The sequence below is a fragment of the Nomascus leucogenys genome, chromosome 5, assembly GCF_006542625.1.
Source record: "Nomascus leucogenys isolate Asia chromosome 5, Asia_NLE_v1, whole genome shotgun sequence".
NCBI lineage: Eukaryota > Metazoa > Chordata > Mammalia > Primates > Hylobatidae > Nomascus > Nomascus leucogenys.
This window is the reverse complement of record NC_044385.1, coordinates 124,890,039-124,910,132: the sequence shown is the minus strand read 5'-3', so window position 1 is coordinate 124,910,132 and position 20,094 is coordinate 124,890,039. Positions and strand designations below refer to the sequence as shown.

Sequence of the window (20,094 nt, the reverse complement as noted above, 5' to 3'; positions counted from 1 at the left end):
CAAGTGTTAAAAGCAGAATTTTAGTTCTTATTTTAATGTTTGAATGACCACATGATTACTCTAGCTAAACAACTCTGTGAGAAGGCAGTGCGAGTACTTGATGTAGAAAGTAGTAGAAGGACTTGGCTTCTGGTTGGACACACCAGTACATTACCTGGGAACTCTTCTGTCTCCCAGACAGAGGAGGAATGAGACTAGAAAATCTTTCCTATCCCTGAAGTTCTGTTTGCTCTAGGAATAGCAGACTAAGTGAAGTATAAGCTTATGGGCAATGATCATGTTGTTAATTTTCAATTAGACTTTAGGTGACTGTGATTGAGTTAATTAAATTATACTTAGACAATAAGCCTTTCTGCCCTATAGGTTTTCCTGCATCCTTAGAGGCAACTTTAGAAAAAAATAATTAATGATATTACATCAATAATATTTAAGAAGTAGTTTCCTTGTTTTTAAAATATTGGATGGTGAAAGAAAGATGTTCCCAAAAGCTTTATATAGTGACCTATTCTGGTGACAAGAACAGGAAATTTTACTTATTCGGAGCCATACACCTTCACTACAATGCTCTTTGTGTGTTTCATTTGTTTATTCATTAATTAATTCAACCCACATTTACAAGAATGGAGACATGCCAATCTTATTGGACAGTGCATTGAGGTGAATGAGATCAAAACCCTCCCTCGCCCCAGGCAGCAAGGCATGAGGAAGGAAGGGGTTCATTCCTCTGGAATGCTTTCATGTGATCTTTATCAGGCACAGTGAGTGTTAATGCCGCCCTGTCCTTTCTAGACACTTAGGCAGACAACACTTAAACCATCAGCAGCTCCAGGAAGGACGTGCTTCAGATATTTTAGCAGCTAACATAGGCATAGCCAGGCTTTGCAGAAGGCGCAGGCTGAACCCCTAACTGTTCATGTGATCAGTGTTACATGAGGCTCCTGCTGCTGCACACCTATTTTGTGGAGCGGTCGGTGGAAGGAATCTTTGGGAAGTGCATGCTTAGATAGGGTCCGAGTGAATCTAATTACCATGCCAGGCCTGGAAAATGATCTCAGACATGGGGCTTCAGCAGTTTGTTCCCTACCTCGTTGCCATGCCAAGTCACTGCTACCTCCTGGGTAGCAGTGTATAGAAAACTAAAATTGCTTGTATAGGAAACTAAAAACTAAAATCCACCCAGCTCTGGCATGTATTTTCTCATGATCTGCCATCAGCACGGAGGGAGAATGGCCGGTGACTTTTTTGTAGCAAGGTAATGCCAATAGTCATGTAATAATAAAAATAGCCACTACTTACATGGTTCCCTGCTCTGTGCCAGGAACTGTTTTATGCCTGCTAAATGTTATTTCAATTAATCCTCACAACTCTAGGAGGCAGGCTCTATTCTTTTTCAGACGAGGAAACTGAGCACAGAGAAGTTAGGCAACTTGCTCAAAGTTACACATTGAATAAGTGGCAGAGCCAGGATTGTAGACTTTGGGTCAGGTTTTCTAAAATCCATACATGGATACATATGCACGATTCATGAACAAAAATGAATGTATTCACTTGAACTTAGCATTGAGACTGTAATGATAGAAAGGAAAAACACACTGCCCTTAAAAACTTAAAAATTGTTAAAGAAAGGCCAGTTTATAAGTAATAACCAACAGTGGTTGAATAGCATGAAGACAATGGTGGTCATGTGAAGAACTAAGAAATATGAATGAAATAGAGCTGCGCTCAGGAGTCACTCTTATCTTGGGTGTTACATTTTATCATCTTCCCAGAAAGTTACATAGGAGCATAGACTGGTGACAGTCTAAGAGTCTGCAGGCATCCCGTTTTCCTCCCTATTTTCTTTTTTTTTTTTTTGAGACGGAGTCTTGCTCTGTCACCCAAGCTAGAGTGCAGTGGTGTGATCTCGGTTCACTGCAAGCTCCGCCTCCCGGGTTCACGCCATTCTCTTGCCTCAGCCTCCCAAGTACTGGGACTACAGGCGCCCGCCACAACACCCGGCTAGTTTTTTGTATTTTTTAGTAGAGACAGGGTTTCACTGTGTTAGCCAGGATGGTCTCGATGTCCTGACCTCGTGATCTGCCCGCCTCGGCCTCCCAAAGTGCTGGGACTACAGGCGTGAGCCACCGTGCCCGGCCCCTATTTTCCTTTTTAAAAAATTTATAGATGATCCAGGTTAATCCTGAAATGTTTATTCCCTAATTAGTAAAATGGGCACTGTGGTCCCCATAGTGTTTACAGAGGCTGCCATTTGTGCAGGTGTGCTCTACTCTTGGAAAGGTAGCGGTTAAACATGAGGCTGCAGAACAATGTCCAGCTGGGTGGTGGCACGGGTGGGCCAAGAGACCAGAGACCTAATTTGGATCCTGCATCTGCCTCTCAATCTCTGCAGATCGCCACCGTCCTGGGCTTCAGTTTTCTTACCTGTAAAATGAGGAGCCTGTCGTACATAATCTCTAAGGTCTGGGACTCAAGCTCCAGTGTTAGCATCTTTGATCTCAGAATAACCTGGGATGGAGTCAGGTTTAGCACTGTAGAGTTTTAGTTTCAGGTTTTAAGCTTTGTTTATTCAAAATTGTTTGGGTTTTGAGTTGTTGGAACTACAAAATGGGATCTTGGAATTCCACCCAGTGTAAGAAGTAAGACCAAGGGAATGGGTTGGCCACCTGGAAATGAATCAAAAATTTGGAGTTAGCAGGGCACTCTAGGCAGGAGATAATAAGACAACCTAGCTCCAGCCTACAGATAGCATATGACTGTGAGGATACTTTTAGAACCAAGAAGGATTGGAAATTATAGTTTTCCCCCAACTTTCCAGAAGTTTGAAATACCCTGTAATGTGATATACTAGTGCTAAGTCTGTTTTAGAATGACATTTTGAGGCTTTGGAAATTTTCAGCGCTCCCTTTCCTGACAAGTGTAAGTGCCACTTACCAGTGGGTCTCAAGGACTCTGCCAGGTTCCCAGGGAGGAGCCAGTCTTGTATGCTGCTTTGTGATCTCCTTAATATGGAGAGTTGTCACTGCCAAGGGAAAGGCAGCAGCGAGCGGTGCAGAGAGCCAGCACTCACTCACAGGAGGCTCACTTGGCATTTGTAAGCCAGGACTGCATTGCATATCAGACAGAGGTTGTAGCAGTGGCTGCCCTCCAGATCCCCTATCTCTGAAGGTTCTCTGGACTGCTTGTTCCACCACCACGTTCTGTCTTTACTTACACTGAGCCATGCTGCATTATGCTATCAGACCACTGTTTCTAAAACTCAGAGATGGGTGGGGCGTGGTGGCTCACGCCTGTCATCCCAGTACTTTGTGAGGCTGAGGTGAGAGAATTGCTTGAGGCCAGGAGTTTGAGACCAGCCTGGGAAACATAGCAAGACCCTGTCTTTACACAAATAAAAAGTAAAAAAATTAACCCAGCTTGGTGGGGCAGACCTGTAGTCCTAGCTATTTGGGAAGATGAGGCGGGAAAATGGCTTGAGCCCAGGAATTCAAGGTTACAGTGAGCTGTGGTGGAGCTACTGCACTCCAGCCTGGGCAACAGAGTGAAATTCTGTCTCAAAAACAAAACACAAAACAACACAGCCCACAGATATAGTTGTTAATTATCTGCTTGAAAGTCTTCTCTGACTCTTCCTTTGCAGAGAAAGTGAAGCATGGCTTCCTTGATTCACAGAGGCTGACCCTGAATTTGCCTGCTGACCTCATCTCCTGCAGCCTCCAAAATGTGCCCTGACCCCGGCTTTCCAGTCTTCCTTCCACCTGGGGTGCTTTCACACCTGGGCACAGCTCTGCCTTTGCCTGGCATGCACCGCACTGGATAAAAGGATAAAATCCTCATTTATGCCTCAAGCCCCAGCTCACATGCCGGCTTCTTTGGGAAACCTTTGCAAACCCTCTCCCCACATCTCCCAGTAGACTGTGTGCTCCTGTAGCCCATCATGGCGTCATTGTTCCAGCTTGTTGTCAGGCATCTCTGCTTTACTGTAGTGAAGGTTTATACTCCAGTCTCCCTCACTAGTGGGGCTTCTGCCCAACAAGAACCACCTGAGTGGTTTTGTTTTCTTTGTATTCGATCTCTGATATGATGTCAAAGCTCTTTTTTTTTTTTTTTTTTTTTTTTCCTTCTCCCGCTTCTCAGCATGGTCCTGGTGACTCTTTGGGGAATATATAGGCAAAAAAAGGTTGCAGAAAGGGCCTACAGGAAAGACTAGATCTGAAAGTCATTCACGTTTTCATTTGCCTCTCTTCCACCTGCAAAGGTTTAGCCACCAATATCCAAATGTCTTGAATTGCCAAAAAGTAGAAAGGGATGCAAGTAGAGGAACTTACTGGACTTACATGCGATGTGGGTTTTCTGCACCTTTACTCTCCTATGCATCTGTGATTTTGATCTCTATTAAAATGTTGGTGAACATTTTATCAGAGTACTTTTGTGTACAGAAGTGCAAACATAGGTTCCCAGAGTCAAACCCCTTCCTGTTCCTCTCTTAGCCAACACCCCTTTCTGTTATCAGTACCTCTTCTTCCTGGCAGCCGTAGCTGAAACCCTAATATCATATTTGATGGTCATAGTACACTTGGAAAAATCACCGTGTGACATTATCACAACAGATTCTCAGTAAATTGATTATATCTGGAAAAGGTGGAGGTCCACAAGATACAGGCAAAGAAGATGGCTCTTCCAGGAAGAAAGAGTTCAGAAAGGTGGGGCCTATTGGAGACACTGGAGAATGTGGTCTGCTGCTTTATAGAACCAAGACTAGACCTAACTTTTATCTCTGATGTGGTATTTTTTTCCAAACTGTTGTCTGCCCAAGTAAAAATTTCAGGAAGTGGACTGTCCTTTGTTTTGCCATGAAGTTTAAAAAGTTACCTGTATATTAAAATTTCTTACAGTCTATAATAGTGCTGTCTAATAGAAATATAACATGAGCCATACATATAATTTCTGCTCTGTTATTTTTTGAGACAGAGTCTTGCTCTGTCACCCAGGCTGCAGTGCGGTGGAGTGATCTTGGCTTACTGCAACCCCCGCCTTCCAGGTGCAAGCAATTCTCGTGCCTCAGCCTCCCGAGTAGCTGAGATTACAGGTGTGCACCATCACACCTGGCTAATTTTTGTATTTTTAGTAGAGATGGGGTGAACCATGTTGGCCAGGCTGGTCTCGAACTCCTGGCCTCAAGTGATACCCCCCCCTCCCCGCCACCGCCTCAGCTTCCCAAAGTGCTGGGATTACATGCGTGAGCCACCATGCCTGGTCAAATTAAAAATTTTCTAGTAGCCAAGTTAAAGTAAAAAGAAACAGGTGTAACTATTTTAGTAATATAATTTTAACCCAGTATTTCCAAAATATTACCATTTCCATTTTGAATCCTTATTAAAAAAAGGTATTTTATATTTCATTCTTAGGAAGTCATTGACATTTGGTGTCTGTTTTATGCCTACAGCACATCTGAATTTAGAATCATCACATTTTAAGTGCTCAGTAGTCACCTGTGGCTAGTAGCTACCACATTGATCACTGCAGGTTTATACTTACACATTCTTTAGCTTAAAAGCCTCAAACTAAAAAGCTGTCATTTTGGGGGCGAGTCACTGGATGAGGAAAAATATTTGTGATTTTTTTTTGTAGGAAAAAAATGCATGATTTAAATGTGAGTTTTCCTTACAAAGGTCATGCCTTGAAATATTTGATGGTAATATAAATTACATACTACTTAATGGCATTAATGTGTGTCAAGACATTTAAACCTGATTCTTTGGAAAGATTTAGCATTTTGGAGTATGATTTTTAATATTTTTGAAGTGGAAAATGATTATTTTCCTGGAAGGGACTCTGCTTTTTATCTCTGCTGTAGTGAGATTGTAAAGCCTGGGTAGTTCAGTGCCTGGCAGATCTCAGAGTGGGGAGAACTTCCCTCCTCCCTGGCGACGTGGAGCCTGAAGCATCCCCGTGTGGAGCAGTGTTCAGCATTTCTCATATAAAGAGGAACAGAGGCATTGGAGAGGCACTTCTGGTTCTAGAAATCTGAAATGCCGTCGTGCTTACTGTTCATGTGTGATGGGGAAGGTCCTGGTCTTGGGGCCAGGAGACCCAAGGATCACCATCTGTGTGACCTTCAGTAAACCATCTAATTCCTCTAAGCGTCAGTTTCCTCATCAGTGAAATGGTGATGATGCAACCATACAGTTGTGGGGAGGTTTAATGAGACAATATGCGTGTAATCCAGCAAGGTGTGTATGTTGTAGGGGCTAAAATTCTATTGAATGTGAACTACACGTAACTATGTATGGTCCCCACCACCACCATTTGGTGCGTTCGTGCTCTGTCCAGGCACTGTATATTGAACCCTGTCAATAACCTGGTGATAATGATAACAGAAATTGTTACTTTTCCCATCTTTAGATGCCAGTATGGAGATCAGAAGGTTAAATAAGCAACTTGTCCAAAGGCCACATAGCCAATAGGCAGTGAAGCCAGGATTTTTTGAGAATACGTTTTAATATGAAATTCTCAAACATACACGAAAGTAGATGGACTAGTAGAGTGGTTATCAAACATGAATGGGCACCAGAATCATCTGAAGGGCTTGTTAACACAGACCGTGAGGCCCCAACCCCAGAGCTTCTTACTCCGTGGGCCTGGGGTGAATGTGTATTTCTAACATGTTTCAGGTGATGCTGATGCTAGCCCAGGACCAAACTTAGAGAACCATTGTACTGATGTAATGAACCCCCATATACCTGTCACCACCTCTGGCAGTAGTTCACATTTTTGGAACTAGGATTTAGACTCTAACTTCCAACACCTGCCCTTTACTGGTTTCTATACTGCCTGCCTGGCAGTGGAGTCTGCAGAAACTGTTTTGTAAACTATGTGTTATGAATATTCCATTCCCTATCCCCAATATCTTAAAATAAGTAGCTTAAAGTAAGTTGTTTTGAAATCTGACTAAATCTGGCTTTTAGAGCCTTTTAGCTTAATTACTTGCCCTCTTCATTTCAGAGTTCCAAAAATAGTTTTTACTGACCTAGGAAGAATTAACAATTTTAGGTCATAATGCTAAAAAAGGAAGAAAAATGCCTGGAAGAGTTTACAGTCTAGATTTGAGATAGAATTATTTATACAACTATGATAGCACATCTTTTTCTTTTTTGATTTTATTTCTTTTCACATGTGAAAAAATAGGCAGAATTAGAAGCCAAGACTACTGTATGTGTGTGAGAGACACATGCTGGGCCCACTGCAGGCGCTCTACCTGGTTCTTGCTCTGTTCCCCTTTTACCCTTCCTGGCCTGGTGTTGGCCTATGGCCGGTATCAGGGTAGGGAGAAGACACGCGAAGCACTGTACTTGCAAGGGAGCTGCTCCTGTTCCACCTAGCTCTCTCCTGATGTGACTCCCCGGGGAACAGGACATGGAGAAAGTCTCCTAAATTCCTGTCTTGTCTTCCTGTCCTCATCGACATTCTCAGCAGCATCCCCAGCGAGCACAGCTGACGGCAGGCGAGGAGTTGTGTAGGTTTTCCTTAATTGGCATTGTTATTCCTGTCTTTATTATTATTTCCATTTCCATTATCATGGGTCTCTTACCCATTTCAGGTGCTATTGATTTGACACAATCAGATTTTGTCAGATTTGTCAAATCTGTATAACTGCTGTATAAAAAGGAAATTCAACATCATGTTAGTGTTTATAATATAAAAAACTGCATTCACAAATGTCTAATTGTTGGTGTTAGTCTGTTCTTAGGATAACACCACATTGGAGCATGAAAAATATATTTAGATGTCTGGGAGTTTGGTGTTTCTTATGCATTCTTCCAAATATTCTCCAAAGCATTAACTGCTCTAGTTTAACACTCAGGTTTGAGCTTATTTCTAAATCTAAGTTTAGATAAGGTTTCCTTTTTCCTCCAGTGTTTAGATTACATATGTATGCACATTGTCAATGAAAGTGCAAAATTAAAATGTAGGCATCGGTTTAATAGGGGCTGAGACAAGATCCTGGGCCAGGGCTCAGGAGGTTCCTCCTGGGACCCCAGGGCAGTCCCTAGGGTTGGGTTTCCCAATGTGTAAAATGGGAAGACTGGACTGGATAATCGCAGGTTCTGATGTTTGCACAAGCTTGTAGTGCTAAATAAAAGCTTTTAAGCTGTATTACTGAATCTGTAGTACCTTTTAAAAAGCATGCTTCCAAACAGCTTCTAGATCATTGTCCCTACAGACACTCATGAGCAGTCTGGAGAAGAACATATACTACTGAATGACAGTGGGATTCTATCTTGATTATCACCATCTACTAGTTGTAATGTCCTGAGTTAGGGACAGAAGAGCATGTCTGTAACAAGCTGATGGAGGGCATCTTCCTTCCACTGGAGGATGGCATGGGACCTACCTGTGTGTCTCTCAGCTCCGCCTCCTGTTTGCAGGCTTCCTGAGGGCCCTTCTTACTGTGGCCCTACCTGCCACTCTGGCCTCATCTCTCCCTGCAGGTGGGTGGCTTTGGCACATGCAGGCACCCCAGGTGAGCTAATCATTGGTACCCCTCAAATGAACACTATTCCAATATTTGCTTACTTTAGAGGAGAGACTGAGGGCTGTATGGGCGAAGGTGGAGCAGGGGGCTCTTGTGAGGAGTGTTGCTTAGTGACTCCAGTGTTATCCATCCTTGCAGAGGAAGCAGGATGGGAGGGCACTGGCCCATCCGGTGCTCCTCAAGCACGTCCATCTGGGAGGCCCACTGCTCACCTCAGGTAGCAGCTGTGTGGAGTCTGTTTTTCAGAAGGGCTTTCTCCTAAGTATAGTTTTCCCCATCACCTTGGATTTCCAATGGTGCTAGAGCACCTGTGGAGCCTGGGACCCCAAGCCCTCTTTATGCAGCCTTATCCAGCTATTCTGAACTCCTGGCTGCTTCCAGAACTCACCATGCTCAGGGAGAAATTAGTATGAAGCTCATGAAGCTTAAGTTTCAGGATCCCTTTCAAGGCACTGGAAGAGATTCCAGCAATTTTATATCTATTAATTTGTATTTTTTGACCTCACTGTAATTGTACATGTTACAGGCCTTACAAAATCTACTTCCATCCATGCACATGCTCCCTGGTGTCTCAATTTTCTCTGCAGGGAATCCTCAATCCACCCTGAATCCTGACTGGCTTGTTCAACTCATTGATCAGCTCTAGGAACCTCCTTTAAGAAGCACCCCACATCATTGGGGTCCCTCACTCATCCAACACAGTTACTGAGTGCTTCTGCTATGCTGGGTGCTGTTCTAGGTGCTGGAGAAAGCAGCAAATACAATAGGGCTGTCTTGCCCTCATGGAGCTTATAATCTAGCTGGGCAAAGGTTGGGTTCCTTTAGTGGGCCAGATGCCACTCCTGGTCCCTGCTGCTGTCATTCATTCTGCTGATTGTTCACACATGTGCCTTCCCTCTGACTGCCAGCTCCTTGGGGCAGGGCTGTGTTCTTTTTATCTTGATGTCTCTGGCACAGTGCATGTGAACCAGCTCAGTAAATACCTGTGGAGAGAGGGAACTCATACTTCTAATTACATGTGTACACCAGGAAGGGAGGCGGCTGTTATTTTCCTGTGCCCACCCTACTTATAGGAAAATGAGGATCCTTCCTGCAAATTTGACAACTTAAGAAATTCCTGGTGGGGCTACGTAGTGAGAGTCATGTGCACGATAGGAGTGCAGAAGGCTTGTGTGGCCCACACTTGTGAGCACGTGGCTTCAGAAGCCTCTTTTTGTTGCAAGCTGCCATCTCCCTGTTCCCATCCCCAGCAACAGTACTGGTGTCCTGTTGGCAACATTGAGAAGCGCTTTGAAAGTGGACCAACTTTATCTCAGCCTATCAAGTAGCTTTCATAGCCATGCAGATAAATCAAGGAAGTCCTAAATTCTTTATAAGCAGAAATGACGAATTTCTCATTTCTTAAAATAGCTCCAAGAGTTGCCATTTAGTTTGCTATTTCAAGAAGTGGCGTTTGGGATTTCAGCTCTTGTTAACATTAATCACCAGAGACACAAGGGCAAGAAATGACTGGAAAGTTCACTTGAAGCTATCACGTCCGAGGCAAGAGCAGTGAAATTACTGTGCTCTTTGGAGCTTAGCTCTTCCCATGGTTTTCGAGGTTTTGTACATGTTTGGCCAGAACTGAACTCAGTTTGTGGGCGAACATTGTGCAGGTCTGCTGGATCCAGAGGAATCTCATTTTCCTGGCACTAAGAACATTTCCTGCTTCTGACTGCCTTTTGATCTGGAATTTCAATTTGCATGATGTTGGGCCACCAGACCCTAAGCAGCAAATGCTGTGGGAGGGAGGGAGTTCCGAGAGATTGAAGGGTGAGGGGGTCATGGTGGGGCCTTGTGGCGTCCTGCTTTCTGGCCCCCATGGGAGGTGTAGGGAAGTGTGATTGCTAGAGGTGCGCCATGCTGCCCGCTGCCATGCTCAGTAGATGGGGACTAGCGGGGCCTTGGTATCAGTGGCTCACCTGTGTCCATGTTGTCCCTTGAGATGACCTCTTTCTCCCCAATCACTCTGATCATGCCACATAACCCTCTGTGAGCAGTGTCCCATGGGGTGTCCTGCCTGCTTGCTGTCTTCTTCACAATCCAAGACCCTGCTGCTGTCATGGAGCTGCCCTAATGGGAGGGGGTCAGGAGTGCCTTTCTCTATTGCCCACCCCCCAGCTGTGGTTATTCTCCATCCTCCCTGGCACACACCACAGCAATACTCAGTCCCATCTACAGTATAAGCAGCTGTCTGTTTCCTTTGGGCTCAGCCCCTGAATTTCAGTGTCTGGATGCAGTTTTCTCTATGTTGGGTCATTATTTGGCTTCCTTTGTGCATATTCCTGCCATTATTGCCTGTTTTATTTTGTATGTTTCTGGAGGTCGAGGAAAGTTGTTTTTTTCTTTTTCTTTAAAAAACCTGTCATGCAAGCAACATATTTAATAATATGAATAGCTCCATTTATTATAATAAGTGTTTATAGTTTGCCAGGCTTTGCCTTTTCCATGAATTGACTCAGTTGAGTCCAGCAACAGCCCCACGTGGCTGCACAGCTCGGCCTTCCTAACCATGCTGCCATCCTCGTCAGCATTCGTGTGGACACACGACCCTATCAAGGCAGAGTCAGGTTTTGTGAGGGACAAAGCTTACAGAATTTTAGGGGCCTTCTTTAAGAAAAATAATTCAACATTTGAAAACAAAATAAGGCATGGAGGTGAACATTTATTTAGAATTTAAAAAGAAATGAATTTTAAAAAGCTAACACAAGCCATAAACACCAGAAATCCAGGGAAACAACACATTTTTATCAATGAACCTCTTGATACACCTCCATACTACTTCCGTACAGTTTTAGGGCTTCATATTCTTTTATTGCCTCTTCATACGATCATGATTTTGTATTATCATTCTTCATTGCAAGAACAGATCAGTGTTTCTCTTGGCATGATTAATCCAAATTTGTTTTTTATTATTGAGAGTTTAGAAAAGTTTCTTCTAGTTCCACAACATCTGGGAATGTCACAGAAATTTTTAGGATTGGAAAAGCTTCTGTGAGGTTTCTTTTGTATGTGAGCAATGCAGTTTGGGGGCATTCTCAGTTTGTGCAATGACTAATCTTACATACTGCCAAGTAGTCCTGGGGCCACATACCTTAGAACATGTTTGAATTGTGACATGGCCTCCCATCTTCTGTGTCATAACATTGGGTGGACACAGTGGGCACGTTCCTGGAAATCTTCCTAAGCCAAGGTGCCCAGCAACAGTGGAGCTGTATGGGAACCACTGGCAAGCTCTCTTAGCCCCACAGGAGGTGTCCCTGGGGCCTGAGTGGGATGCTGAGGGTGGCAAAGATAACCAGACTCAGCCCTGCCCTGTGGCAGTGATAATGGAGCTGAGTGTTTGCAGGTCACAGCAAGCCAAGGACTGTCATGAGAGGCATCCCAGGACTGCTGCTAAGTAAGGATGTGGCAGCAAGGCGCCAAAGGCCACCTTTGTGGGGAGGAGGGAGGAGGGAGGTGGCCCCCCAGTTACATGTGAAGTGCTGTACGCCTGCCTCGGGCTAGAGCAGCTTGGCTTTAACTATTTTGCTGCATTGCCACATTTGCTTTCCTTGTAGACCGTCACCCAAGGGGCTGCAGGACTGTGACAGGTGTAGAGGTGGGAGGGGCGCATTATCCCTGTAGAGGGAGTGACTGGAGCCGGCTCATGTCAGAAACAGTGGACGCAGCGTTGTGTCTTTGCTGGGCCAGCCCCCGGGCTTACCATGAGACTGGAAACTTTGCATCTGCCTAGCTAAGGGGGGGGCTCTGTTGTCAGGGTAGAGAGTTCAAACTTTTGCCCACCTGAAGAATTCTCCTTCTTCTTTGCTCTCTCCAAGCATCCCTTCCTTAGTAAAGTGAAGAAACGTTACAGCCCATAGAGGGCAATGGGCTTGACCTTAGCTCTGCATTTAACTTCTGCGAGTACCTCTCACTACGTTCAGCTACATGTTTACAGGCCTGGCTCTTCCACTAGCCCAGGGCTTCTTCAACTCAGTTCCACATGACCACTCTCCAGGGAATTACAGCCCTCCCCTCAAAGCTGTGTATACAATCATAGAAAGCAAAGAATGTATACAGTTTTCAGGGGGAGAAGATCCAGGCTCTCAAAGGGGTCTGTAACCTTGAGGAGGCTCAGTACCGGCCTTGTTTCTTCTTCCTCCCCGAAATTGAAAATTCTCATGTAGTTCCTGGGGCATCATGATTGATCAGGGTTTTTCCAGAATCCCCTAGAGAGCATGGTCAAGTATAGGTAGTTGGTCCCTGCTCCTGGAGCTCCTGACTCGGCTCTGGACTGGGGCCTCAGAATTTACGTTTGTAACCAGTTCCCAGGCGATGCTGAATCACCAGTTCCTGGGAGCCCACTTACAGAACCAGTGTTGTGGACTGTTTGTGGACTGAAAGTACGCCCTCTCCCTTTCTGATTTCACAGGAAGCCTGAGGAATGAATGTTCATAGATAAGGACTTGAGCTTCTACGTGACAGGGAAAGCTGAAGGACTTGTATATAGACCAAGTTAGATTTTTATACACTATAAAAGCAGCAGTCACCCAGTGTGTATGTTCTGAATGTCATAGGCTTAGGAGTCAGCCAGGCCTCACCATGCTTAGGGAGAAATAGTATCCTGAAATATTCACAATTCGAACTCATGAATTCTCAGGGTTTCAAACATGATGGTGCTGATGGCCCCGGAGCAGCTCCACTGACAACCATGGTCAATTTGGGTAATTCTGGTTTTCTTTTGAAGATAAAAATTAAGAACTTCTCCCTCGGAAGTCTGTCACCAAGGGAAGAATTGAATTTGAGCATGTTGCGATAGCTTTAAAACCAAGGCTGTGTGCCAGATCTGTGCCAGGCCTCGTTCTTACAAATAATAGTGGGGACCAGCAGTCTGGTAATTAGCCTATGTCATTTTGCTGTTAGCGTGATGTTCTTGTCACTAATCATGTCACAGGCCAATCAGTTCCCTACCCTAGTGGGCTGTCCCCGCCTCCATGCCCCACCAGCACCTGGAAAAGCTTAGCAGGGCTAAAGAACAGTGAACAGCTGTCACCAGTGAATCATAGTTTAAAAAAGAGTTGAAAATAGGCGATTATCCTCTTAACCCACAATTTGGTAGATACAGTGGTGTGACTTCCCACAGATCCACCTCCAAGTCTCCCAAGCCCCTCTCTTCTGCCATTTCTGTCTTCAGTTTCCTCCCCAGGGTGCCTCCATCCCTGCCTCTCTTTTCCTTTTCCTCCCCTGCATCTCCTTCTGCTCCCTTTTGCCTCTCTCCCTCACCAGTCTCTATTCTCCAGCCTTTGTCCTTTGATTGTTTCTTTCTTTCCCCCGTCAAAGGACACCTGTAGAAAGGAGGCATTGTGCCCAGTATTTGTATTTGAAGCAAGAGCTTTTTGCCTTGTTCTTAACTTAGGCAGCAGGTGTGAGCCACTCCCCGTTGATCCCTTTTCCCTGGAGTCAGTCATGTGTCCCGGAAGTGCTTCCAGCAGTTGCTAAAGCCCTCTGCCCTATGAGGTCACTAGGAGTTCTTTAATTAAGTGACCTGTGTTAGGGTTTGTACAAGTTGAAAATGTTCATAGTCCTTGATACATGTTAATCCTCCATGAGATTTCTCTTATTGTTCAATCAGTACCATGAGTTTTCCTGGTCATGGTACTGCATGACCAGTCTTTAACAGAAATGTTGGCTTATAAACTGTCTTTCACACATTTACTATGGTTGAGTACTGCTAAGCACACATTGTTCAAAGGGCAGCCCAGTATGGGAGAAGAAAGAGTTCTGTTTAACAGAAGACTGCGTCCTGTCCCAATCCAGTCCTGCTGGATACTTGGTGGGACACTTGTAGCAATTAGCTCAACTTGAGATCCTCAGTTTCCAGCCTCAGTTGTTGAGTGGTAATTGTGATCAGTAAAAACACCTTGAAAGTTACACTTTGTCACACAAAAGCAAGATAGTAGCCACAACATTGCATCCTTTCATTAGATACCTCCAAGATACACCTTGGGGGGAAACAGAAATTCATCTAATGAAAGTATTTGGTGCCCTAAATACGTGAAACTGACCCCTGAATATTTTTATTATCAAACATTTTAAGCAACCCAAGTTTAATCAGATAGGTGCAAAAAAAACATTACGTTAAGAGTTGTAAACATGTCTACATCTTATATGTCCAGAGACAGGAAACACATCAGTAATTGAACATGGAAAATTAATATAAAGAATTACTAAATTGGTGAAAGGGGATTAACTCTATTAGGGGGTAAAGATAACTCTAAAGCAGGCTGTGCCCTTGGGCAAAATCTGGCTGCTGCCTGTTTTTATAAAGTTTTATTGTAACACTGCCATGCCCATGTATTTACTTATTGTCTGTGGCTGCTTTTGTGCCACAATGGCAGAGTTTACCAGTTGTGACAGAAACCGTAAGGCTGGCAAAGTCCTTTACAGAAAGAGTTGTCGACTCCTGCTCTAAGAATACAAGAATAGTAAATGTGGGAACAGAGATCCCCAAGGAAGGAACAAACTGGGAAGAGCCTCTCACCCCCACCCAAGGCAGAGATTCAGGCCTAGCTGGAGAGTGTGGTTGTGGCCCAGCAATGGTGGCTGGTGGCCAAGGTTGCTGAGGTGCTGTGGGCTGGAGCTGGTGGGCAGGGAGCCAGCCACTGGGGGGAAGCTGCTGAAGGGGTGGCAGCAGGGCTCTTTAGACAGCTGTCCACAGGGATGCCAGTGCAGCTTCCTGGAGGGCGTGCCCTTTGTCTCTCCCAGAAAGCCTCCTGGCTGCCCTGCTGTAGGAACAAAGCCAAAAAAATGCCCAAACCTAATAGCGTTGGCACCTGGGAACAGCCCATTCTCAGCAGTGTCCCTCCAAGCCCTTCCCTGTCCAGGGCTCACAATGCACCTCTGCCTTCTGGCAGTCTGAAGAATCATGGGCCTTACCTGGGGGGAGTGGAGCCAAGGGGGCTGCACCCCCTGAGGATTCAGCCCTGCCCAGCCTGTGCCTGTGCCCATGCCTGTGCCTGTGCAGGCAGCTGGGGCTGTCATGAAAGAGTCCCCCTGGCCCGTGGTTATGGGGCAGCCACCACATAAGCCAGGGAGAACATGGTGTCTACCCCAGTCTGCAGTATTGGTCCATCTGACCTCTTTGTAATGGAATTTTAGAAAGCTGTGTGCATATTTGGGTTTTATTAGGAATATGGTTACGGTTCCTAGGGAAAATGTTATTAATCATGACATCCATTCATTTTGCCAGCAAGCATTTATTGACTGGTTACTGTATGCAGTATGACAAACAAATAAAAGAGTAAATCCTTTTTTTTAATTAAAATATTTTGAAAACTATTTTCTGGGCAATTCTTATTTAAAAATAATTTGTATAAAGTTTTCTTTTTCCTTTTTTGAGTGTAAAAACAGTTTACTGTTACGAGCACTTTACTATATAGCTTTATTTTTTTTGATTTTGCATATTTTTAGTCTCTGTCCACATAGCACATATTTTACTTAATTATAATGATTGTGTACTTGTTTGGGCATTGCTTTTTTTTCTTAGCATGTCAAAACATCTTTGTAGAGTCTTGTTAAATCAGGTAATTGGAGTTAAATATGAGCATGTATATGTACAATAGGCAAAGCAAGTTGACTGCTACTTCAGACAACTCCAGAATCTCAGCAGCTGAACACAGTAGGTGTTTCAGTTCTTGCTCCTGGGGCATTTCAGTGCCCGTTTAAGGAGGCAGTCTTCTACAAGGGGATTCAGGACCCAGACTCTTTCCATCTTAGGCTCCGTCCTTTCTTCAGGCCACCCAGTTCAGTGTTGGATCCTGTGTGCGTGGCTGCAGAGGGAAGGAGGAGGGACCACATGGAAGGCTTTTGTGGGCCAGATGAGGCAGTGGCCACATCTTTTCCACTCGAATAAAATTGGTTAGAAGACAGTCACATGGGTGCACCAAAACACGAGGAGGCTGGGAAATGTGGTCCACCTGTATTGGAAAGGAGACAGGTTTTGGAGACAAATAGCAAGCCTCAGTCACAATTGCCAATTTAGATGCCACATACAAAATATCCTTAATATACTTCTTATATAAAAGTTGTCATTTTAATATATAAAGCATTTATTGAGATTGTATATATCAGATGATTATAGTTTCAAAAATAATCTTGTAGTAACTATTGATATAATGGGCTTCGTTACTTTTATTTTTATTTTTATTTTTTGAGATGGAGTCTTGCTCTGTCACCCAGGCTGGAGTGCAGTGGTGTGATCTCAGCTCACTGCAACCTCCGCCTCCCCAGTTCAAGCAATTCTCGTGCCTCGGCCTCCCGAGTAGCTGGGATTACAAGCGTGCGCCACCACGCTTGGCTAATTTTTATACTTTTTGTAGTGATAGGGTTTCACCATGTTGGCCAAGCTGGTGTCTAATTCCTAACCTCAGGTGATCCACCCATCTCAGCCTCCCAAAGTGCTGGGATTATGGGTGTCAGCCACCATGCCTGCCCTGGACTTAGTTACTTCTGATAGCATCTTCTATATGCCTATTTTAGCATTTGGCATACTGTAGTATAGTTAGTTGAATATGTATCTTTATCCCTAACCTAGCCCAGTCAATGCCTCGCATGTGGAAAGTGAGCCGTAAACAAGGTGGCAGTGACTGGCGATAGATAAAGGGATTTTAACCAAGAGATCTAACTTTGAAAATAGCTAGAAAAGCCATATTCTCTTCTTCCCTACTTACTCGTTACCTCTTTCTCCTGCTCAGTGCACGCTAGGGATGGATGTCCCTATCCCCTAGGATTCACCCATGAGCCCTAGTTTAAGTAGTACGTGCCCCCCTGGCTGTGACCCAGCCTCTTGCCTGGTTTGGGCTCAGCTCATTATCTTTCTATCTTTAGATATTACATATTAAGTATAGATACCTGGGGATAGGCAGGGATATTTTGAGACTCAGAGAAGGGTGTCTTGGAGCCCCTTGTCTGAAATAATGAGTACTGTAGATGCATTTAGGCCCTAGGCCAAGAAGGGATGGTATCGTGGCTGGAGCCATTCTGGGCATCTGGCCTCGACTGCCAGGCCATGGCTGGACACCTAATCAGGGCAACTCTGGCACACTCTAAAGCTTGGAAGGGGACATACCTAGTCAGGGATGACCCAAGAAATGACTGGAAGCTCCACCAGAATGCAGAGCTTCCTTTGTGCTGAAATAACTGAACAAGCATCACTCTGTGTAGCAGGACACCATCCAGCATTTTTTGTCCCTTTGGAAACAACTCTTATTCCTGTTTCTTTGTGATAGCAAAACTAGCATACTCTAATTGTAGAAAATACAAAACATAGAGTAGAACATGTTAAGTTCTTTATCTTAAGAAATGGCATTTGTTTATGAGAATGTCTTGCTTTTCGCCCTCCAGGCAAAGCCGAAGCTAATTGAGCCACTCGACTATGAAAATGTCATCGTCCAGAAGAAGACTCAGATCCTGAACGACTGTTTACGGGAGATGCTGCTCTTCCCTTACGATGACTTTCAGGTAAGTAACGTTATGTTTCTATCCGTAGAACCATGTGTTTGATCTTAACAAGCAGTATTTTTCTATATATTGATTTATTATTTGATTAGTTAATTATGATTTTTTTTTTTTGGAGACACAGTCTTGCTCTGTCACCCAGGCTTGGGTGCAGTGGTGCCATCTCAGCTCACTGCAACCTTCGCCTCCTGGGTTCAAGCAATTCTCCTGCCTGAGCCTCTCAAGTAACTGGGATTACAGGCGTGTGCCACCATGCCTGGCTAATTTTTGTATTTTTAGCAGAGACAGGGTTTTGCCACAGTGGCCAGGCTCATCCCAAACTCCTGGCCATAAGTGATCTATCTGCCTTGGCCTCTCAAAATGCTGGGATTACAGGCATGAGCCACCGTGCCCGGCCTAATTATGATTTTTAAAAGATGAAAATAAGATGTTATTTAAGAAAGGTTATTTTATATTCTTCCAAGCATCCTTCATGAGTTGATAATTTTTAATGGTATTATTTTTGCATATTAATTATAAGTATGCAAAAATGTGTGTGTGTGTGTGTGTGTGTCTTCAATAAAAGTGCTATACTCTGTGTGGGCTGATTTAGTGGGCACAGTGCCTTTGTGTCTTTTGAGACTTGTTTTGATTTAGGTTTTTTGGCCAAGTACCTTAGAATCTTAATGATGGGCTTTGCTGGGGAGCAGTGGGAGATTTTGTCATGCATTTTTTTAGGATGGCACTTGGGAGCCTGCCTTCAGAGGCCCTGCACTGTGTGTGGGCTGCCAGCAAAGGGTTCAAGGTTAGCCAAGAATGGTCTGAAGTTTACCTCTCTAGTGTAATGTGGGTGCTATTCCTTGGAAGAAATGTGGAGGACTCAGCACAGCTCCTGCTGTGTGCTGCTCTTTCAGGCTATGGCCTGTGGTTAAGAGACTAACAAGAAGCTGTGAGGCTGTTGAGGAATGAGAATGACATTCTTCCTCCAGGAAACCCAGTGGTGTTAAATGCCTTGCAGCGAGTCACCTTGGTCCATTTGGGGGTTCTGGTTACTTTCTTTGCTCTCCTGGGACCTAATCCTGGCACTTCCTTCTCCTCTCCTTTGATGCTCTTAGTTGGAAGCTTCTCTACCTGATGCTGTTACTATTTAAGCCCTGTCTTTTGTGAATCGAGCTGCCTTATTTTTTTTTAAGCTGCACTGATTCTTTGTTGTTTGATTCCAAAAGTGTTACATCCATGTACAGAAAGATAAATGAGAGGGAAATATTGAAATAATTGACATGAAAAGCCTCCCTACACCTTCCTTCTAATCCCATCCCACAGAATATAACTTACTGTATACAGCTCTGTGCATACTTCATTGTCTTTAGAAACTTCCATGTTAATAGAAATTGTTAAATTACTATCCTTGAAGTTTTTTTCCCGCCAAATTTAAGCGACACCAGCTTACAACAGAGGTGAGAATTTTCACAAATGTTCACTCTTTCTAACTTGTTAGAGACACATGGGCCCCAAAATGATTATTCTTTAGCTCTGTCCTGCAGAAAAGGAATGCCCATGGGAATGAAATTGACCATTCGTGTGGTGTTGCTGCCAAAGTAACTGGCAAATGGGTTGAGGTCATGCCAAACAATACCATGCCTTGCATACTTCATTAAATGACTAAACTGCACGGGAATGGACAAATAAATGAGAACCTCTGAATGATGCCTTTTGCCTGTGATTTGGCAACAAATGAAAAGCAAAATCAAATGATTATAAATTGTGCTGCGTGTTGACAAGATTTTCCTGTAGTGTTGTCTGAGGAAGCTAAAGGTTATCTCAAATTTCTCTGAACATGAAATATGTGTTCTTCTTGGTATTAATTAGAGTAACAACTTTTTTGAGTTTGCAACCTAGAATGAAAAATTCTATTTGTATGACTGAGATAAAATTGCTTAAGAAACAAACCAAAGAAACAAGATAGAGTTAGTTGAGTATCATCGTTATCCCAGGGGAATGGGATATCTGGATGTTTAAGCAGTTGCAGAATCAGACAGTTTAAA

At 44.1% G+C, this 20,094-nt stretch overlaps 1 protein-coding gene across 30 annotated transcripts in view; it reads left to right on the top strand.

The window, feature by feature from the left end:
- The window catches only part of DOCK9 (dedicator of cytokinesis 9), a 293,699-nt gene that overhangs the window by 113,542 nt on the left and 160,063 nt on the right, over positions 1 to 20,094 (top strand). For all 30 annotated transcript variants that reach the window (XM_030813620.1, XM_030813623.1, XM_030813617.1 and 27 more), the window contains exon 2: positions 17,957 to 18,073. In XM_030813620.1, the coding sequence (XP_030669480.1) occupies positions 17,957 to 18,073 (117 nt within the window). The remainder of the gene's footprint in view (positions 1 to 17,956; positions 18,074 to 20,094) is intronic.